Source organism: Rhinopithecus bieti, unplaced genomic scaffold (genome assembly GCF_001698545.2).
Source record: "Rhinopithecus bieti isolate Rb0 unplaced genomic scaffold, ASM169854v2 scaffold_2244, whole genome shotgun sequence".
Lineage (NCBI taxonomy): Eukaryota > Metazoa > Chordata > Mammalia > Primates > Cercopithecidae > Rhinopithecus > Rhinopithecus bieti.
The window spans coordinates 325,373-346,729 of NW_016803661.1; the positions used below are offsets into that span (position 1 = coordinate 325,373).

At 32.9% G+C, this 21,357-nt stretch overlaps 1 protein-coding gene across 1 annotated transcript in view; it reads left to right on the plus strand.

Annotated features, from left to right (window-relative positions):
• DACH1 (dachshund family transcription factor 1) overlaps positions 1-21,357 on the plus strand; it is a 458,628-nt gene that overhangs the window by 301,233 nt on the left and 136,038 nt on the right. Inside the window, exon 5 of the mRNA XM_017895769.1 lies at positions 13,964-14,136. Coding sequence (XP_017751258.1) covers positions 13,964-14,136 — 173 coding nt within the window. The remainder of the gene's footprint in view (positions 1-13,963; positions 14,137-21,357) is intronic.

Sequence of the window (21,357 nt, forward strand, 5' to 3'; positions counted from 1 at the left end):
TATATATTATATATTATCATTTTTGAGGGGTCAGTATTGAAGAATGCTGGTGAATATAAGAATTGTGAATAGTGAAGAATAGTAACAAATAGTGAGAAAAATGGATAGTAAGTCTAGGATGTTTGTTTTACTGGTGCATAGCTTTCAATGTCAGGGTATTACACACTGTTTTCCTATCTGCTGACGTGTAAAATATTCTGTTTGATAACAGTTATTTGAAGTGCCATGTAATATACACTTTGTACCAAATAGAAATTGCAGTATTAAAGCATATTCCCCAGATTTAATTTTTCTTTAAAAAGATTGAAACAACCTTGTTACATTTCATAAACCTTATTATTTAATCTTGAATTTGGGAGTAGTATTCCCTTTTTAGCATCTCCAACTATGTCACTCAGGGAGGGTCTAAAAGCTATCTGTTAACCCTGAATCTACCAAGTATCCTCTTGCTTTTCTAATAAGAACTCCACATTGTTGACTCAGTAATTGGTGAACTGGTACCTTCTGTCAAGAAAAGATAAATTGTGTCTCTGTATGTGAAGCCTTCCAAATATGATACAGATAGTTTTTTCTTAATTTAAAAAAAAAATATTAACTGCAGTATAAAAGGAACTACAGCCAGTAGGTTTAGATATGGAGTAGAGTATGCAGTAACCACTTGTCCTCACCTAACATAATTGTTTTGTCATGACTGGCTCTGAAAACCAATTTGTTCTTCAGTCATCTTCTTAGAAAACTCTAATGATAGAGAACACAAGATTTTTTTTTTCTATTTTATCAATTTTCTAGTGGCATGAAATATGAGATTCAGGAATCCTGCCCTGGTCATATCAATGTCAATGTGTTGCATGACAGAACTCAGGATGATTATTCCTGATGATGAGTTCCTTCTCCTCCTTCTGACTATCTGATACATCACTTTAATCATCTCTCTCCTCTGCCTAAGATGATGACCAAACTCATCATCCTGACATCTGAGAACTTTCATAATCTGGTCCTAGCCTACCTAATTCCTTCTGACTTCTCAGGCTTTCCTAATACGTGTTCTCTCCTCTAGTCAATTGAGCTACCCAGTTGTCATCCAGATGCACCATTTAAGTATGTCTTCGCCTCACTGCACGGCCCAGGCAATTCTCTGAACTGGGTGTGCTCTGTCATGCCATGGAGAGGGTATGGGGCCAGAAGTCATGGAAACATCTTCTAAATTCAGCTCTTTTTCCAAAAGACTGTGCGACCTTAAGGACTTAATTTAATCACTCTGAACCTCAGCTTCCCTTGCTGTAAAATGAGGGTATTAGACTTTATGGTGCCATCCTCAGCAAAGTCTCACCTTATTGCATCATTTTAAAATATATTTTTTTCCAACACACATGCTTACATGTGCTCAAACAGACACATCCACATAAGAAAATTCTTTTTCATCCTTCCATAACTGTTATACCATATTACTTTATTTATTTGCTTATTATTTTTTCAACCTCCTCATAGTTTGAATATAAACTCCATGAGGATATAAAGTTTTATCTGCTTTGTCCATTGCTATCTCCCCAGTGCTTACAACAATGCCTGGCACGAAACAGATGTTCAGTATATGCTAAAAAAATGAATGAACAAATGATTTCAATGTCTATTTTGTTCTCTAATATTCTATGATTCAAATATACACAGAAAAATAAATTGTCGGTTGTATTACAAAGTTTACATGCAATTTATTGCTCCTTGGCCTCTACACCATAACATTCTGAATATATTTTTTAAAATTATGTTTTCTGCCCTATTTCTTTGTTTGCTAGTTCATAATACTGCATAATAATCTTAGTCTGATAGTTTCTGTTGGCTTGCCTCCCTTAGATTTCCAATATGCAGTGGTAACTTAATTTTGAAATAAATAAGAACACAAATTGTTTTTCAAAGCCTTCTTATTTATCATCTAAAATTTAAAATTATATTAATATTAACCAGAATAAATGCACATAATTAAATGATTTTCAAAAAATGTTTTTACAGTTCAATAGAGATTTGACACAGTTCAAAAATTAAGCCATGTTCTATTCTTAAAGTCTTAATACTTTTATGAGTTAGCTTTAAAATAGATAAATATATTTAAAACACCTATCATAGTAATTTGCACACACAATATTAAAAGATAAGTCATCTTTGCATTATTGTTTATTGATATGTCCATAACACAATTATGTTTCTTGTGAAATGATTTAAAGATACTTACACTAAAGCATAAAGTCCAGATGTTTCTTTCTGAAAAGCAACTCTTCGTAGGAAGCTCACAGAGCGAAATTTCAAAATCAAAGAAGAAAACAGTTTTTACACAGATAATTTCAACCAAAGGAAGTTCTTAGGTATTTAACTTGTTTTGAAAAATTTTATTTTAATCTAGTAGCTGAAGTCTTAAGTAGTTGTTCCATAAAAATTATTTTAATTAAGAGCAACATTTGTTGCAAGTTTAACAAGGTGCACTTAGCCAGGCGACCTCAAGTCTTAGGCCAGGCTTATCTAAATGAGAACATGTGTTTATGATAATCTTAATATTCTCTGATGTATTGATGGGAGATAATGCGTGTGGTAGAACGGGCAAAAAGTAGGAAGGGTGCAATACTTTAACATTGGAGGAAATATTAAAATTATTTAAGACAGTTTGGGATTACAAGGTAAATAACAGATTATAGTAAGTATTTTACAATGGAGAATATCTTTTAGAATCAGATAACGATTTATTGTTAATTACGGACCCCCGAGATGATGATGATTCTTATAATTATTTGAGACAGGGTCTTGCTCAGTCACCCAGGTTGGAATGCAGTGGGATGGTCATGGCTCACTGCAGCCCTGCAACCTCTGCCTCCCAGGCTCAAGCAACCCTCCTGCCTCAGCCTCCTGAGTAGCTGGGACTACAGATGTGCACCACCATGTCTGGCTGATTTTTGTATTTTTTGTAGAGATGGGGTTTCCCCATGTTGCCCAGGCTGGGCTTGAACTCCCGAGTTCAGGTGATCTGTCCACCTCAGCCTCCCAAAGTGCTGGGATTGCAGATGTGAACCACTGTGCCTGACCATGGAGATAACTATTTTTAATAGGTGGATTTCTCTCACACTGAAAGCATTTAAAATTCAGTAGCTTTATTACTATTATTTCTAGATAACGATAATTTGAATACACATTATTTTTGTAAGTTGAGGATTTAAAAAAATCCTATTTCTTTGACCATTTTAGAAAATACACCATACTTCATCATTCATTATTTGTTTTTTACCAAGGGATGTACCTTCTTAATATTGATATTGGGAAAATTACTGGGAAAAGAAACAAAATGAATGTGACTGATTTAGCTAAATGCCATCCTGAGGTGTTGTCTTTCTGAACTTAAACCTGTGTTTAGCACTTGAGTCTGACATTGTGTAACTTTACATAGGTTCATACCCCTTATATTCTTCATTGGTCACATTATGGCTACAATAATTAAATTAGATAACTTTTAAAATAAAAAGAATAAAGATGTTTAAATTTTACTTTATATTTACCTATGAAGATTGATATTTTGAGAAAATAAATCCCTATTTAGAAACATAGTTTTAAACCCTCTTTCTTGTTCTAACTCTCATTGTCACGGCAATCTACAGAAGAGTTTTATAACCATTTATTCTTGGTATAAAATGAGTGCTTATATTTTCCCCAAATCGGAGTATAAAGGTAAAAATAAAATTATCCATATTGCTGCTGATCCGAAGTATTCTTTCCATTGCCAGCAGCCAAAATTTTGTTGGTCCTTTTGACCTTGAAAACCTCCTCCTCTGAATGCCCATGAAAAACTGATGAAAAGTGCTTTGAATAGAATGTCTTCACTATGTATAATAGAAGCTATGGTCAGAATGATTTGGTTTCATATAAACAGTAGCTTTCAGCAAGCCTGCCATCTGCATGTAATCTACACTATAATATAATATTATTTCAGTGGTCCTTCAAATGTGTTGAGTTCTTTTCTGTTATATGCAGTACCTCAATTTAAAGGCAGCCACCTCCATAATGTTTTTAAGATGAACTTTGTAATTACTGGATATCCTGATTATCATATTACAAGTTGGACTAATGGCACATTTTGAAGTTATTCTTAGTTGTGTCTTTTTGGTTTTGTCTTTCTTTAGGCTGTCTACCTTAAATAGTAGTTAGGATTGTTAAATCTTTAAATTCAATCATAATGTGCATTCATTCATTATTAATTGAGAGCCTAAGATATGTCAGACATTCATGTATTCATGTTGATTATCTTATTTAAAAGAATATTTTAGCTTAGAAGTGGAGAGACATGAATATTATAAAAATGCATTAATACAACCATTTGTGCTAAGAATTTATTATAATCTGTGTAACTTGTATTAAACTATAGGAGTCACATACCAGTATTTGCTTATTCTTGCTCAGCTCTTCAGGATTAAAACATTATGCAATGTGGTTTATTTGAGACTTATTCTATGGTTTATAGTAGAAATACATTTTTTGGTAGCAATACCTTTATTCTTTCCATACCCGCTTAAAGCATCATGGCTTAATCTACCATGTAGAAATTAATGACTTCCAAATCTTCCTCACTGGGCATCTCCTTTTCTCTCAAATTTCAGTCCCATATTTATAATTACCTGTTGTCAATCTCTGCATGACTATTACCGAAACATCTCATATTTAACCAGTCCAATATTGAACTGAATTTGATTCATTGTAAAATCTGATCTTCTTTATAAGGGTGATAAAAAAAACTTGGATTGTGAATTCAAAATTAGGATAATGCACATAAAAGTTAACAAAATGCCAACACATCCTAAGTACATGATATATACTAGATACTATCATCATCATCATTGCCTCCTTAATTGTGCCACTATACAACAATTGTTAATCTAGATGCTGAATTCATGTTTCATATTTTACTCACTTCATCTCCATTCGTATTTAAGTGGTTACTAAGTTCCATCAAGCTTATTTCCAAAATGTTAAACATATTACCAATTCTTTATCTTCTCTATCTTTAATTACAGTTAAGAAAAATAATTAGGGCCGGGCGCGGTGGCGCATGCCCGTAATCCCAGCACTTTGGGAGGGCGAGGCGGGCAGATCACGAGGTCAGGACTTTGAGACCAGCCTGGCATTGTGAAACCCCGTCTCTACTGAAATACAAAAATTAGCTGGACATGGTGGCGTGTGCTGTAGCCTCAGCTACTCCGGAGAGTGGGACAAAAGAATCACTTGAACCCGGTAGGCGGAGTGGCCGAGATTGCACCACTGCTCTCCAGCCTGAGCGACAGAGTGAGATTCAGTATTAAAAAAAAAAAAAAAAAAAAAGATAATAATTAGGCAAGTACATGTTATTATATGTGCATGTGCCTCTCCTGCATATCATAAGCTGCTCCATAACAATGGCTATATCTGAATACTTTTATTGCCACAATGATGTTTACCAGATGTAAATGTGAAAATTGGTCTGGATCTGAAGCTCTCAGCTAAAGAACTGATTGAGAGTTAGTCTTACCTTATTTATTTCTACAGATACAATGATGAGAAGAAAAAAAAAAAAGACACAGGCTTGACCACGTGGAACTTACATTAAGACAAAATTTTAAAATATTTTTCTTAATAACAATTGGAAGAAAATGAAGACCTCTAAGCAGGAGAGTGACAATGTAAGATTTGTAATTAAAAGTGGTGGTCCTAAATTTGATTACAGCAGTTGAGGCAAAAACAGACAAAATAGAGTTAAATAATAGAGATGAAATCAGTAGGACATGAAAAAGGAGTTGTGCGCTGATAGTGCACAGGAAGAGATGAGAAGATAAAGTGGATTCCTGGGTTCCTGGCTTATAAAACTCGCTGGTGATGTCCTTCTTTGAGGCTAACCAGGTTTAGGAAGGAGACAAATTAATACTTAAATCCATACATATGGGAAATATCAAGACAATTGCCAAAGCATATCATCTCACTTATGAAGGTTTTATACTTTTTGGAAAATTCAATAGCAATTTTCCTCAAGTAGGAAGAAAAGCTTTAAATTTCAACACAAATAATTGAAAACTAATGGCATTGTATAAAATCATGAAAATTAAAACTTATTTTAACTTGCCATGGGCAACATTTGTATATGAGCATAAAAATATTAATAATATATACCTTGACATTGATTACTCCACTAACAATATATATAATATAACTCACCATTTTATTTAATGTGATTATAAATCTATAGGGAATTACAAAATCCTTAGAAAAGAATTTCTATTTCATTGGTTTGCCTAATAGAAGAATAATTTGATGAAGTAAAGTTAGAAAAGTAGAAATTCATTAACATTGGCAATAAGAAAGGCTAAAAGATGTAAAACAAAATTAACATAGATACTTTACACCAAACTGCTTTATTCTGAAGAACTGTATGAATAAGTTTTAGATAGCAAAGTGTGTACATACCTTGTTGGTCATTTCTACATTGTCCTTTATCTGTAATCAAATTATACTTAAGTTGTAGAAATTAACCAATTTTTTTCAGTCCCATTTCCACTGACTAGAAACATTTGGCTCTTGCTTACAATCAGCTTATAGTCTGTATTTACAAGACACCCAAATATGTAGTCAATACAAATCAATCTGGCTACTAATTTTTTCTTATACAAAAATCTATGTAACTATTTACCCAGTCTGAGTCTGCATTTGTTTGTTTTATTTTGGGATGTGGATCTATTTTCCTTGGTTAACACTTAGAGCATGGTGCTAATGAGTCCAAAGACAACAACAGCATCAAAAAAACAGTGTTTTCTGATATGATTATCTCTCTCTTCTGCACATATAGTATTTTACCTTTTATCTTTATAATTCTCACCCTACTTCTTTTAGTTTGAGTTGCATCAAAACTTTCTGAAATTTACTATGACATAAGGAAAAATACATGAAACATTGTTACTTATACATCGAAATTATTTTAATAAATTTTATGAGTTCCAAAAGGAAAGCTATTTAAAATTGAAACCATTGTCTATTTTAAGTTTCCTAATGCTATTTTATTTTCATAATCATCCAAAGTTTCTCAGGATAAAAAAGCCATTGTTTTTAGTAATGTCTGCCTGTTCGTTAAGTATCGTTTCATCTTACGTTAGTCACTTGGATATCAGATTTTATTTTATGGTTTGTTTCCCATTTTCTTTAGTTCAACAATCGTTGGCCATAGGAAACATTATTCAGCCAAAACTTAAAAATAAGCAGTTCTCGTTTCGATTAATTTGTGTGTACTTTGTACAACTTCACTTATTGTTACTTTCAGCACCATTGTGGAGTATATAGGGCAATAACAATATCTTAAGAAGGTGAAGAAATTTAGAATTAACAAAGTTTTGACAAGTCCAAGAACACTAATAGCATCAGTATTATGTTATAAACAATGCATGTAAAATGAAACATGTCAAAACAGCTCTGCTTTCAAAAAAATAAACATCATAGGTAAGACAAAAGTCCCCTTGTATGTCTAGAGTTTCACATTCCTAATTAACTATATCTGACATTCAAGTAACACAGGGTAAGATTTAGTGAGTGATAGATAACTAAAGAAAAAATATCTAATTATTTATGGGAAAGTGACATATTTTCCTAAATGATATATTTATAGGTAATGGGGCAGTTAGAATTTATAACAACATTATTTTTCTCTCAAGAAAAAAATAATTTGATGTAAGAATATTAAGCCAAGCAGAATTGGTTACATGAAAGCCAGCCAGTTCTTTTTTTTTTTTTTTCCAGAACCTCCAAATCAAACATGATTCATGTGCTGACCTACTCTGCGGACATTATTTTGCAATACCAGTTAGGAGGCACTTGTGGCATTTTCTTTGCTAAACCACTACACTTAAAACAGGAACATTTTAAACTGTTTCCCTAATTAATTATATCCCTAGAAGATTTCTTCTTTTCTCATTTTAGTAGCATGATGAAGTCAAACCAAAGCATCAGGAGATTTCAGTGTTTTTGTATCCTAGAGTAGATTAACTGGGATTAGATAGTTATCCAAAAGAATATTTAAAGACTATATTACACTAACTTTCATGAAAGGACTGTTTCCGCAACTCATGCAAAATACTAGTATTACTGCTGACATTTTATATCATTTTGCTAATAGAGTGAACTTAATCCACTAAAAGATAATAACTTGTTTATTCTCTCACCTGCCTCTGAACTAACAGCTGAACATCTGTAGCACCTGTGACTAGTATTTACTTTTACTTAGAAGTTTTATTTTCATTGTTAAGATGGAGTTGACATCTTTCTAAGTGTTCTCCAATGGTATGGAGTAAATGCCTGCTCTTGCCGTCATTTTCATTGTAAACGAATCTTGACAATGTCAGGTTCCCGTCACAATCTATCAGTGTCACTCAATAAGCAGTGGTGTGACCGTTAGTCCCTTTGAGATTTGCCTCCTTTATCAGGGTCAGCCTGTGGGAAAATCTTAACAAATAGTTACATGTCACCTAGGTATAAGTGATAGTAATACAGTAGTTAAATATCCTTTTACTATTTTAATGCATGGTAATTTAAAAGGCATTTACATTTTACAGATCACTTTAGTTTTGTGTTTGATTACTTTATGTGTTTTCTATCTAAAATGCATAGAAATACTGTGGATTTCTCTTTGGGAACCTGTTTCTCATTGGATATATTTAGAAATGAAATGAACAAATTCATGAATATATGTAATTATTTGGACTAAGACTGTAATTGGTGCTGCGCATACACACACTCAAAATTGTTACTGTGTTTTTAGTAAAGAGAAACTAACAATATCTTTCTCCAAAACATTTTTCATTCCCTTTCCTACCTAAAATTGTACTTCCCTTTATTTCTCTTTAAGCTTTCCCTTTATTTCAGTTTATTTACAAGAACCAGTTACTAAAATTTGATTTATAATATAGCCATATTTGTAGTCCATGTTCTTGTGTATGTTTATGTAACAGGATATTAAATAAAATTTTTCCTGTGGTTGCCAACAAGAAAAAAAGGTGTCAGGTACTCCTTATTTCAAGAAAGTAAAAAACAATTGGTACTTATTAATAGCAACTGAATCAGCATTGCTGTCTTAACTGTCACTCCAGACTTCATGAACAACCACCTTCTTCCTTTGTAAGAATGGGCCACACTCGTTTACGAACATTCATTTGTAAGATGGGATTTGAAGAGGTCATTCTTTTGAAAGGACAGCAACTTGTAGGTATGGCTGTGGTTTAATAATTCCTGTTTGAGCATGCTTCCTCACTGAGAAGGTCAAGGGAGGAGAATTCCAAGAGAATTACTCAAGGATTGCCAATGCTTCCACCTCGTTTGGTAGCTGGATTTCTGCTTAAGTGTGAACTGCTGATTGGGAGCAGGGGTTGGAGGTTGTGGTAAAGAATTGAGGAGAAGGGAGCAGGCTGGAGAAAGTGGACATCAGAACAAGAGGACCTACATCAGGAGGAGGGCCTTAGTATCAAGAGGCAATGGGAGTTTAGGGAGCTTAGACGATCATGAAGCTGGAGGAGATTCTACTGTGAGGGACTTGTGCAGTTAGGAGGTTCCCCAGTAAGGATTCCCTTAAAGGATCAGACCTTACCACCATGGAAATGTTTAGATTTAGGCCTCTACAACTTGGAAGATGTCAGTTGCCTAAAGGCGTAGCCACAGAAGTTGCAGTGCAGGGGAAATTTAAGCAGGAACCATTTAAGCAGAGACGTTTATCTTACTACCCAGAAGAAAGAGAGGAGGACGACAGGATGCTTGAAAAGCTGAGCAAGCCTCTGTCTTCCAGATACCTAGACTCTAGAAATGGCTAATGCTAGTGCGGATGGGGAAGCAGCGATGACAGTTAACTACAATGGATTTATTTGTTTGTTTGTTTGTTTGTTTACTTATTTATTTTTGAGACGGAGTCTCGCTCTGTCACCAGGCTGGAGTGCAGTGGTGAGGTCTCAGCTCACTGCAAGCTCCGCCTCCCGGGTTCACGCCATTCTCCTGCCTCAGCCTCCCGAGTAGCTGGGAGTACAGGCTTCCGCCACTACGTCTGGCCAATTTTTTGTGTTTTTAATAGAAACGGAGTTTCACCGTGTTAGCCAGGATGGTCTCGATCTCCTGACCTTGTGATCCGTCCCCCTCGGCCTCACAAAGTGCTGGGATTGGAGGCGTGAGCCACCACGCCCGGCCTAGAATGGATTTATTATACTCAAAATCTGCTCAAGGCTCTTAAGGGATAGAATAGGGAACCTTGACAAAGCTTTTTTGAAGGCAATAATTAGAGGAAAACGAAAACCATTTTATATTTGTAACTCATCATTTCTGACTATTCAGTAATCTGGTACCCTTAGAGTAGGGTATCACAATTTAAGGATATATTTCTGCATTTCAAACCTGGTCCATCATAAAATATGTATCATAAAATGCAATAAAATATCAAGTGAGGGTGAGCCAAGGGAAACAGTCTGAGTCCATGAAGACTAAGACATTGCATCAAACTTATTTTCAGAAACTTTGTTTTAATGTTGAAATGGGGAGGGACTAAGCGGGGAGAGGACCTCCCACACCTAGTCCTTACATATTTGAATTTCAGTTACACTAAATCTTGAAATAACCTTGCTTGTCCCATCTATTACACAAAAGAAAACTAAACACACACAGTCACTCTTTATATATAAATTCCATAAATTTAAATATGTAGGTATTAGTATATTTTAATACCAGTAAGTCAGTTTTTTCTGTTTCTGTCTTCCCCTGCCAAATATTAGAAGTTTCTTATGTATTGAATCTGCTGCTGTTTCTTGCAGTCTTAATAGTAAATATGAATTTTAAAGGTATTTATGTGTGTATGTATATATTTGTGTGTAAGCATAGTACATATATGCTGGTTTATATCATGCTATATGTTGGCTTAAAACAAAATTGTGAAAATATACACTTAATAACTATGGGCATGTCTTGTTCTGAAGTGGCCTATTTTCAATTCTTATTTATTCATGCTAATAGAGTAAAAGGATGTTATAAATAATGCAAAATCACTTACAGCTGACTTGGTTATATATTGTATATTTTCATCAGACTTAGTTTCTTAATTGTTTGCTCTATTTATTACCCAAATGAGCTAACATCATGAGTATTTAACAAATGATGATTAGTGGAGATGGCTAGAAGCATTCTATGTATCGTGAAAATCTAATATAGCATTAGAAACTTACTAGAGAAAATTCACATATGAATGCTTGATATTTACCTGTGCACAAGGGACTGATATCTGTGATGCAAAACAGATGTGAAAATGGATAGTGTTTTGTCTGTAGTCTGTTTTCAGAGTGATTTAATCAGAATTTTAAGATAATATTTTACACCTTAATAATGTGAAAATAGAGTTATTGTGCATCTCTACTGATATGAATAAAATTTAAATATATTTGCAGAAATAACTATTTCCCATTTATTTATTTATCCTGGCAATAAGGACTTCAGTAAAAGAGGAAATTAGTTTAAGTGAACAGAAAACAAAAGTAGATTATAGGTGTAAATGGAGCTCAAACTGAATCCAGAATAATGAATGTCTGTTTTCCACTCCATATTTTAGTTAATTATCCTCAAATATGTAATCTTCTATGAAAATGTAATCCTTACGTTTGTTGGAGATTTTAAATGAAGTATAAAACTACAGAGAAAATACTTATATATTTCTACTTTCCAGCACAATTTTTATATTAAAATAATATTTATTCCAAAGCATGATTTCCTATATCCGATAGTCTGTTTTTACTGATAACATACAAGGTAAAATCAATGCTGAATCATAACATTTGACCAAATCAAATCCCACAGATTTTGGGAAGTAAGCCTACAATAAAAAATTGCATGACTTTGATAAAGGGAATGTAAAGAGAAGATGTTTAGAATGTTTGTAATAATAAATCTCTGATAAGCATACATTTGAAAAATTCATGCTAATTTTAGTTTCTTGCATGTTTGACTATACCTTAGAATAGAAGTGTCAGAAATTATGAGAACAAAATTAGAGGTGTATATAATTTGTGAATATGAAAAGAACTTTTATATCAGCAGTGTTAGGAAGCACGAAGCTGGAGAAATTGTTCATTTAAATGGAGTCGTTCTGTATGAAGCCTAATAAACTTTTTTAAACGGGCAAAAAGCTGTCATGGGTTCCGTGTAGAATAATAAAGATAATAAGATAATCCATTTTAATTGATTCTTTTTCATTGTTTAATAAAATTGCTTTGTTTGATTGCTGAAGAATTTGAATTGAGTTTTCATTACCCACTTCTGAACAATTTACTCTAAGATCCAGACAGTATTGAGCTAATGAGTTTGAATTTATATTGAACCTTAACTGTCTTCATGAAGTAAATGGAAAAAAATCATGGCAGTAACTAAGCATTCTTCATTAAAATCTATGTCGTAGAGATTTTACAATGAGGCTTTTAGCAGAGCTAAAGCATTAAATTGGAGTTTTACCAACTCTGCTGTTTCTATGCATATTATATGAAAATATGGTTTCTTTTTTTAAGAAATAAAACAGTCATGAGCTAATAGAGATATTACAGAAATTTCCTCTAAGTGGATAGTTTGTATTTTCAACAGATTCAGTTAAGGAATAAATTAATATTGAATTAATTTAATTTAGGAGCACATTGAAATTGAAATGATTTATAAACACCTTCCAAGGAGTATTCTAATAAGGTATTTCATGATCTTTTAAAATCCAAGGCATTGCCACCAATATTGAAATGCAGGTCCTCAGATGAGTGACATTGACATGGAGACATAAATGTATGTTTCTCTTTATTGAAAACAAGTGATGTATTTATTCACACAAACATGCATGCATATTTAATTTTTGCTTTGGCATTATATTGTATAAAGTGATCTTTTGTGTTCTCTGTACAATGTCTAACCAAGCTGGACATTTAATGGCTCCATTTTTAGGATTTGCTGTGTAATGAACTTAGGCACTTTATTTGATGGCTAGGATGTCATTTACTACAAGGATAACTTTACATTCTATAAATATTAGTGTGTTTCAGTTCCAAGGAGTAATTAATTATCTAGTTAATATAATAGAGACCATTTAACATTAAGCTGGATAGCCAACACAGTGTTAGACTCCACCACGAGGTTAAATGTTGCAGAAATACTATTTTTTAAAATTTTGAGATCCTATATAAGAAACAGAAAATCAAAAAGAATGTGTAGCTTAGGGGAAATTTACTTACCTCAGCTTATTTCCCTAGAAATCAGTTTTCCAACTCCAAATGTGATATATTTTTTAAAACGTCATTTTAAATTAGTCGTTGGAAGATTTGGAATAATATTAAATCCAAGTAATTTATATTCATTCCCCACAGGCAGCAGTGATGGTTCCTGGGATAAGGAAACACTGCCCTCTTCCCCATCCCAGGGACCTCAGGCCTCTGTAACCCAGCCCCGCTTGCCTGGAGCACGTAGCCTTCCACTTAGTCATCCTCTCAACCATCTTCAGCAGAGTCACCTTCTGCCAAATGGTACGATGGCATTTTTTAGCATCAAAAAATCGTAGTTTTAAAAATTGTAATTATCAGTTGGCAAAATAAGGCATAATAAAGAGATATACTATATTTACATAACTAATTGAGATAAGTTAAAGAAAACCCTAGTATTTTAAGCAAGATTCAGACTGATTACAGGAATAATATAGCAAAGAATTGACCATTTGTATTAAACACAGGAAAAGTTAGGAAATGATAAACCATGGGACCAAACCAAATAGCTATAAGCCTAGTTTCCCTGAGTAGTGAGTGAAATTTTTGCATACGAAGAGGAAAAATATTTTTTCTTTGACTACCAACATTAGAAAACTTTTGAATGTTTCAATTTTTAGTGATTTATGCCCTCCAGAGCAATGATGATATATGTGCATGTTTTATAGGACTGGAACTTCCTTTTATGATGATGCCCCACCCTCTAATACCTGTCAGCCTACCTCCAGCGTCTGTCACCATGGCAATGAGCCAGATGAACCACCTCAGCACCATTGCAAATATGGCGGCAGCAGCGCAAGTTCAGAGTCCCCCATCCAGAGTCGAGACATCAGTTATTAAGGTAATTTTTTTATATACAATTATTTTGGCCTGTTCATCTTAAGCCACCATCTCTTAATCCATTTTTCTTATTCCATAGGTACATTTGAACTCTAAAAAGCTAAGTAATAGTAAATAGATTGTTAAAAGAGTAGCAAGTGGCCCCAGGGGCACACTACTTACTTAGGCAGGCTAGGGTTGCTTTAAATTCTCTCTATATTTATTAAGATAGAGAAAAACATAGGACGTTAAATGTTGTAGTTCAAATTGTCTGTGTTCTTACATGGGTAGTTGTGTGTATGTGTGTGTGGTGTTATGAACATTTATGTGAGGAGAATCAGAAGACCAGAAGGGATAAATTCTGCCACTTTCTAGCTCTGTCACCTTAGACATGTAATTTAATCTTCCTGATTCTAGTAAATATCTAATAAAGGCATAATCTAGTGTGGATTATTTTGTAAAAACTAAATGAAGTAATAAAATTGGAAGTTTCCACACATTCAAAAATACACTAAATTGAAGGTAATATTATTGTTATATAAACTTCATATGTGCATATATACACAATTCTGTCTCCTCTGTCCCTGTGTATCTGTGTGTATGTGTGTGAATTGCATGAGATATATACATATATATAAAATCTGTTTCCTTTATATTATTTTAAAATGTGTACTTAAATCAAAATATTTTAAGTGCATTGTCTGATTGGCCAAGGAGTAAGAAATAACAAAAAATTAAGAATAGATTATTGATTTTTAAACCAAGTACAAGATATTTTATGCTTCATGATCATTCTTTGACAATTACAATTATCCCATTTTTTCTGAATACAATACACTTAAATTTTAGGGTAGCCTCTGGAGCACATCTTATATAAAAGGTGTTGTTACTACTTACATACAATGTTGAGTAATATGCAAACAGGAATTTTTCTCATGTTAAAGGCTCTAAAAACAAAGATATGTCCCAGATGCTTTGAGCAGTTTCTGTAGTATCAATACCAGAGGAAAAATAACTCAAAGTCTCACAGAAGACCCGGATTAACTACTCAAAGATCGCCACCTGAGAGAACGCCAGTGAGTGCCACATTGATCTCAGCCAAGGAACTGATTAAAAAAAAAAAGACCTTTGAAAACTCTTCTGTAAGAGGGAGATTGTTACCAGATTATTCAATAAGCAAGATATCACTGTAATGTTTGATTTATGATGATGTTTGGTAATAGGTATTATTGAGAATTAAGCACTCTGATTGCCTCACTCATTAAAGTTATCTAGAAGAGGAGTTTGGCTGAGGGAAAAATCCATTTAAGTCTACTCATCATTGTACTCAATGGCTACTTTAAGCAAATGTTACAGGATACTAAGTATTAATTTATATGATGTGATTATTCTCATTAAAATATCTGGTTGTGATTACTATAATCATCTCATAATATTAATTACATAATTTTTACTTTCAAAACTGGTAACTATTTAAAATCTCTCATTTAGGTAAGATTTACATTAATAAATAAGGCAAACATATGATAGAAGAGCAGATTTTAGCAGTTTAAAGTCATGATGGGTGTCTAAGTTATGACCTGTAGCTAATATTTGCATGAGGAATGGCTTACATATTCCTGCATCCAAAAGTCTTTATTTATATCAGGATACTTGATTTATTTTATTTTGCAATATACATATATTTTTAAAAATAGTTGTGCTACTTGTTAATTAGAATACTTGGGGGAACTCCTTTTAATACATCCTTGGTTGTCAAAGTTTCGATAAGCAGGAGGAAGAAGTTGAGTTTCCTCTGGGAGAAGTCTATAGAAAATAATTTGGGACTCAATGATTAGGAAGTCAGAAACATTCCTGTGTTTTCTTAGATTAAGTTTAGGAATGGAAAGGAGGGGGATATATGAAGAAAGGAAGAAAATACACAAAAAGAGAAGAAAATGAGGTCGCTTTATGTTTTAAAACATGTGCCAATGCCTACTAAGTCATAGAGATATCTCACTTTGTCTCTTTTTGCAAATATTTTCAGAAACTTCGTTACATGCGGATTAAAGGGAGTTGTGCATGTTGAATGTGTTGATGTAAATGGTAATAGTAGTAGCCAAATAGGGAACAATGGCTGTAATTGAGAATGATTATAGAAAGTAAAATCTGATAGTTTTTATTGCCAACATCAAAGTGAAGTTCAGTTGGCTGTTGTGGAAGGGCAGAAAGGCCCATTTTTATCATGGCACCCTAATTTTGTGAGACAGGCCATTCGTATAGCTTCAAGTTTGATGATGACAGGTAAAGATTACTGAAAGTAAACACATTTTAAGAAAGGCAGGAGATGATTCTAACAGTTTTAGATGCTTAAAGGCATCCACATAACCTGGTAAAAATCAAGTGAGTGTCCTCAGAGAATAAGCGTGAGGAATAGGTCCTCTAAGAAGTTCTAAGTATTAGAGAGAACAAGTTAACAAATCAATCTAAGTGTATATATTGGTTAACTCTGTAGTTCAGGCAGAGTTTAGTAAACTCACTTAATAGATGTTAATTAAGTTTAGTTTTGGGGAAGTTTTTATTTTCCTCAAATAAAATAATGGACTCTTACATCCCCTGTAACAGCATTGGACACATGTGGGTAACTAGAATAGGGACTACACATTGGTTTGCCTGGGAAGATTCTATTAATAAGTGTGAAGGTCTGTTGCAAGTGAAGTGTTCAATATCAAAGAAGATTGAGTCCATATCTCGGAATTATAAAGCAACTGGAGAAATAGCCTTTAAAGAGAAAATAGAACTTTGAGAGATGTTCTAAATGTTGGAATATACTGTTTACATTTTTTGAGAGTAATGACAAGACTTAAAATTAAAACTGAACCTAAATGCAAATGGCAATAAGAATTTGTAGGACAAAAGAGAAGCAAAAATATAGCTTTCAGAGTTACATATTTTAAAAATATTCTTTGTTTAGCTGTTTCTATGAAGTAGAGGAGCTCCAAAATTTTTTTCATAACATATCTTCAATGCCAGGACATTAAATGGAGCAGAGTCTGAATCCCCAAGCTTCCAATGTTGGGTGAAATCTATTCTGCTGCTGGTTTTTATGACCTGTGAGTTAAGAATAGTTTTGCATTTTAAGTGGTTGGAAAAAATAGGAAGAAAATATTTCATGACACATGAGAATTATATGAAATTCAAAATGTAGTATTGGTAAATAAAGTTTTTCTGGGGATAGAGCCACATCTAAATTTATGTAATGTCTATGGCTATTTTCACATACAAAGACAGAGTGGATTAAAATACTTGCTATTTGGCCTTTTACCAAAAAAGCTTATCGATACCTGTGTTAGACCTCTGATTAACCCAAACCCACATGAATCTCAGGCTATGGAAAAGTGAAGCAGCTCAAACTAAACTCTCAAACACAATAGAGCCAAGTGGAAAAAAAAAATTAAAATAATTGAGAATTTAGGGTTGAAAGAATTAAATGCACTGAGGAAAAGAAAACTAGATAGATGAAGACTTTCCCACTATGGCATTGTTATTTGCTTTACATGCAAGTGTCCATGAAAGAGTCTGGTCTGCTAAAGTACTAAACTTCGACTTTCTATGGCTGGTTGTATTGAGTATAATCAAGATTATTTTGAGGAGGAAATTTACATATACTCTTTAGACAATAATAATTCTAATTAAAATTCCTAGTTGTATGGATATATGCACAATTCCCCCTCCTCTCTCTAACTCCCTAAATATCTGCAGAGATATATTAAATAATTATAAACTGTACCTGTATTAATTTCTTATGTGTCAATGATGCCCATATACTTTTTCTGTTTAGCATTCATAGAACATCAAGCAACTTAGACTTGAGATGTTATGTAATTCAGCTTCCCCCATAATGGAGAAATAATTCCCACATCCTTCTTACTCATTTTCATATATCTAAACTTTTGTAGGATGCTTAATCTATTTTCAGCAAATTTAAGAGTGAGAAGTATATTCATTAATCAAATTAAAATTTGCATCTCAATAGCTTCTACCTTAACTTGGTTATATTTTATTGGAAGCAAACTGTCTGCTAATTCTTCAGAGTTCTAGTCATTTCAATATTTAAGCCCTCTGGTTTGGTACCTATAGTGTTTCTATTTTCTAGGCCAATTATTCTAATTTGTTCTGACTATTCATCTTTTGGTTGCCTTCTTTTATTGAAGTTACCCTCTATCCCACCACACTCGAGAATTGAATTGTGCAATGAAGAGACACTAGACATCAACCTCAATTTGGACAATAATCGACAAATCTAGTCATAGTTCTTAAGATTTTGTTTGGTAGCTGAATGTCTGACTCAGTAAATTTCCTGCCTTTCTGACATAAAATTCTGTTAAGCCAATTTTTCTTCATCTTTTATTTGTGTCAGGAATTTTTATTTATCCACATTAAGTTTTTTAGTTTCCATTCCATTGATGTAGGATCTTTAGATAATTTGGAGTATTAACATCCCAAACTATCACATTAGCTATTTATACCACCTTTGTATCATTTCCAAATTTTAAAAGGATGTATTCCTTTATTACTTTAAATGATCAAGTAAAATAAACAATATAAATCAAGAGATCAATTTCTTTTATCATTGGAGAATTCCTAATAGGTTGAAATGTTCTATTAATTGATTATCTTAGGTATCATTCATTATGTTACCCAAAATTCTCCTGAATGAATCAATATTTTTCTCAGTTTTTATTTAATAAATTCACAATGTTGTAACGATTTTGAAAAGAGCATCCTTGCTGAAATAGAAGTAATATTAAAAGGAAGAAAAGCAGCACATTTTAGTGATTTAAAGCATGTGTTCTGAAAAAAGACTACTTGGATTTGCATNTTTATCATTGGAGAATTCCTAATAGGTTGAAATGTTCTATTAATTGATTATCTTAGGTATCATTCATTATGTTACCCAAAATTCTCCTGAATGAATCAATATTTTCTCAGTTTTATTTAATAAATTCACAATGTTGTAACGATTTTGAAAAGAGCATCCTTGCTGAAATAGAAGTAATATTAAAAGGAAGAAAAGCAGCACATTTTAGTGATTTAAAGCATGTGTTCTGAAAAAAGACTACTTGGATTTGCATTTCGACTTTATCACCTCCAACCAGTGTGACCATAGACAAACTATTTAATATATTTGTATTTGTATGTAATAACAATACTACCCCATTAGGTTGTCATAATGATTAAATTACTATTTATATAATCTTTGGAAGTCTTTCTATACCGACATGATTTTCATCTTATTACTATTTTGTTTTCTCTCCAAGTATCCAAAATCATTTGTTTAAAAGTAAGTTCTAGAATTTTGCAGGGAATCCCTGTCAAGCTTGTGAAATATAGTCATAATTCTATGATGAGACCTCTGTCTCTCTGACTCTCACTTTTTTTTTGTTCTGCTCATTTTACCTAATAAAAATTTCATACACGGCTTTATTTTAGTCAAGGACTTTTGGGGTTTGTAGTGCATAGTATGCAAAGCAGATTTTTAAATGCATTTTAAGATATTTTTCAGAGATAATGTAGAATTGTTTTTGAGAAATATGACAACACTCAAAGTATACTGCATTGTTGAATACATATCTTTCTTCCTATGACACATTACAGTTTTCTGAAAATAGGGAATATGACTTAAATTTGTTAATTTTCTTTGCTGATCTGTTATGTGTCTCTGTGTGTGTCTGTGTGTGTGTGAGAGAGACTGTGACGTTCTCATTTAAAGAATTAAACATTGAAAAATGCAATTTATAATTGTACTCACACTTTAAAGCAAGTTCTTAATGCAATTTATAATTGTACTCATACTTTAAAGCAAGTTCTTAAAATACTATATTAAGAAATAGGACGTTACTTGCATGAAGTTTAAAATGGGAAAAGATTATAAAAACTAAAACCAGAGTGACCTAATTCACAAAGTAGAGTGAAACTTAGAGCAATGTGACATCATATACTTTGTTTTTAGTTACAGAATCGTTTATTCTTTGTACAAACATAAACATCTCTGAGTGTATGCAGCACTTTTGGACATAAAGTTTTTTCCCAAAATTTGTTTAATTTTACTTGGTTTTAAAAAATAATTATGTTCTCTTTAGATTTATTTGAATATTAATATTAAATATGAAAAAAAAGATGTTAACCTAAAAAAGAAAGTATTATAACACAACCACCACTAATAAAACATCCAGACCTTGAAATACATCACAAGTTTAAATTCATGATTTTATAATAATACTAAAAAAGAAACTCATTATTCACATTTGGAGAATTTTGGGGGAACTGATGTTTATAAAAGACAATAAAGGCTTGAAGATAAATACATGGAAGGGATCAAGCATTTTTCCTGCCTTTTCCATAAAAACTGATCCTAAGAATAACCAAATGATTCATGAGGTAAATTTGTGATCATAGAAACCTTCTAGAAAATAAGTGTGTAGGAAATTGCAAGCCCTAATGAAGTGATGAATTGCAGCCATGATCATCGGTGGTGGCTGGCATCATAAAAGGCAACCAACCAGACATTACGCTCATTATAGAAGCATGAAACACCATCTATGAAGTAATCATACCCCCACATCAACTTGAACCAAGCCCCCAGATGTAACTATGCAGGAAACTCAAGGGTCAAAGGAACATCGGAACGAAAGAGACTTATCAAGGGAACTGCAGATGAGAGGCTTATAGTGGTGGTGGCCTGTAAGAACATACATTTCTGCCTTACTACGTTAAACGTTGACTTTAAACATTTATCATGCAAGAGAGATTGATGCCTTTAAAGGCAGTGCTGGTCAAATCAGCACTTACCTTTTTTTCCTTACTGTTTTTCCTTCACCTCTATATCCCTTGGCTGTAGTAAAGGAAGAAGACCTACCTTTTAATTAAGATGCCAGTATTTATTGTCAGATGGCTCTGAATTATAATTCCTGAGTCAAGATTTTATTTTGTTGCTTAAAGTAACTTTATGTTATCAAATAGCAACCAAAAAATTTACAAGGCTATGTGAATTTTCGTACACACTTGGGAGAAATGTAGTTCCCTACCACCAATGAGTAAGTGCAAAAAGACAACAGGAGAATAAAGTTAAGTTGTTTCAGATTATATTAAGTTGTTCCACGGGGCCTTGCCAGTTTCATGTTTAGAAAATTTGAGTATTTTTTGAGTTCCATAATCAAAGTTTTTTTAAAAGCTATGTACATTATTGTTTGGGGCTTCCTCA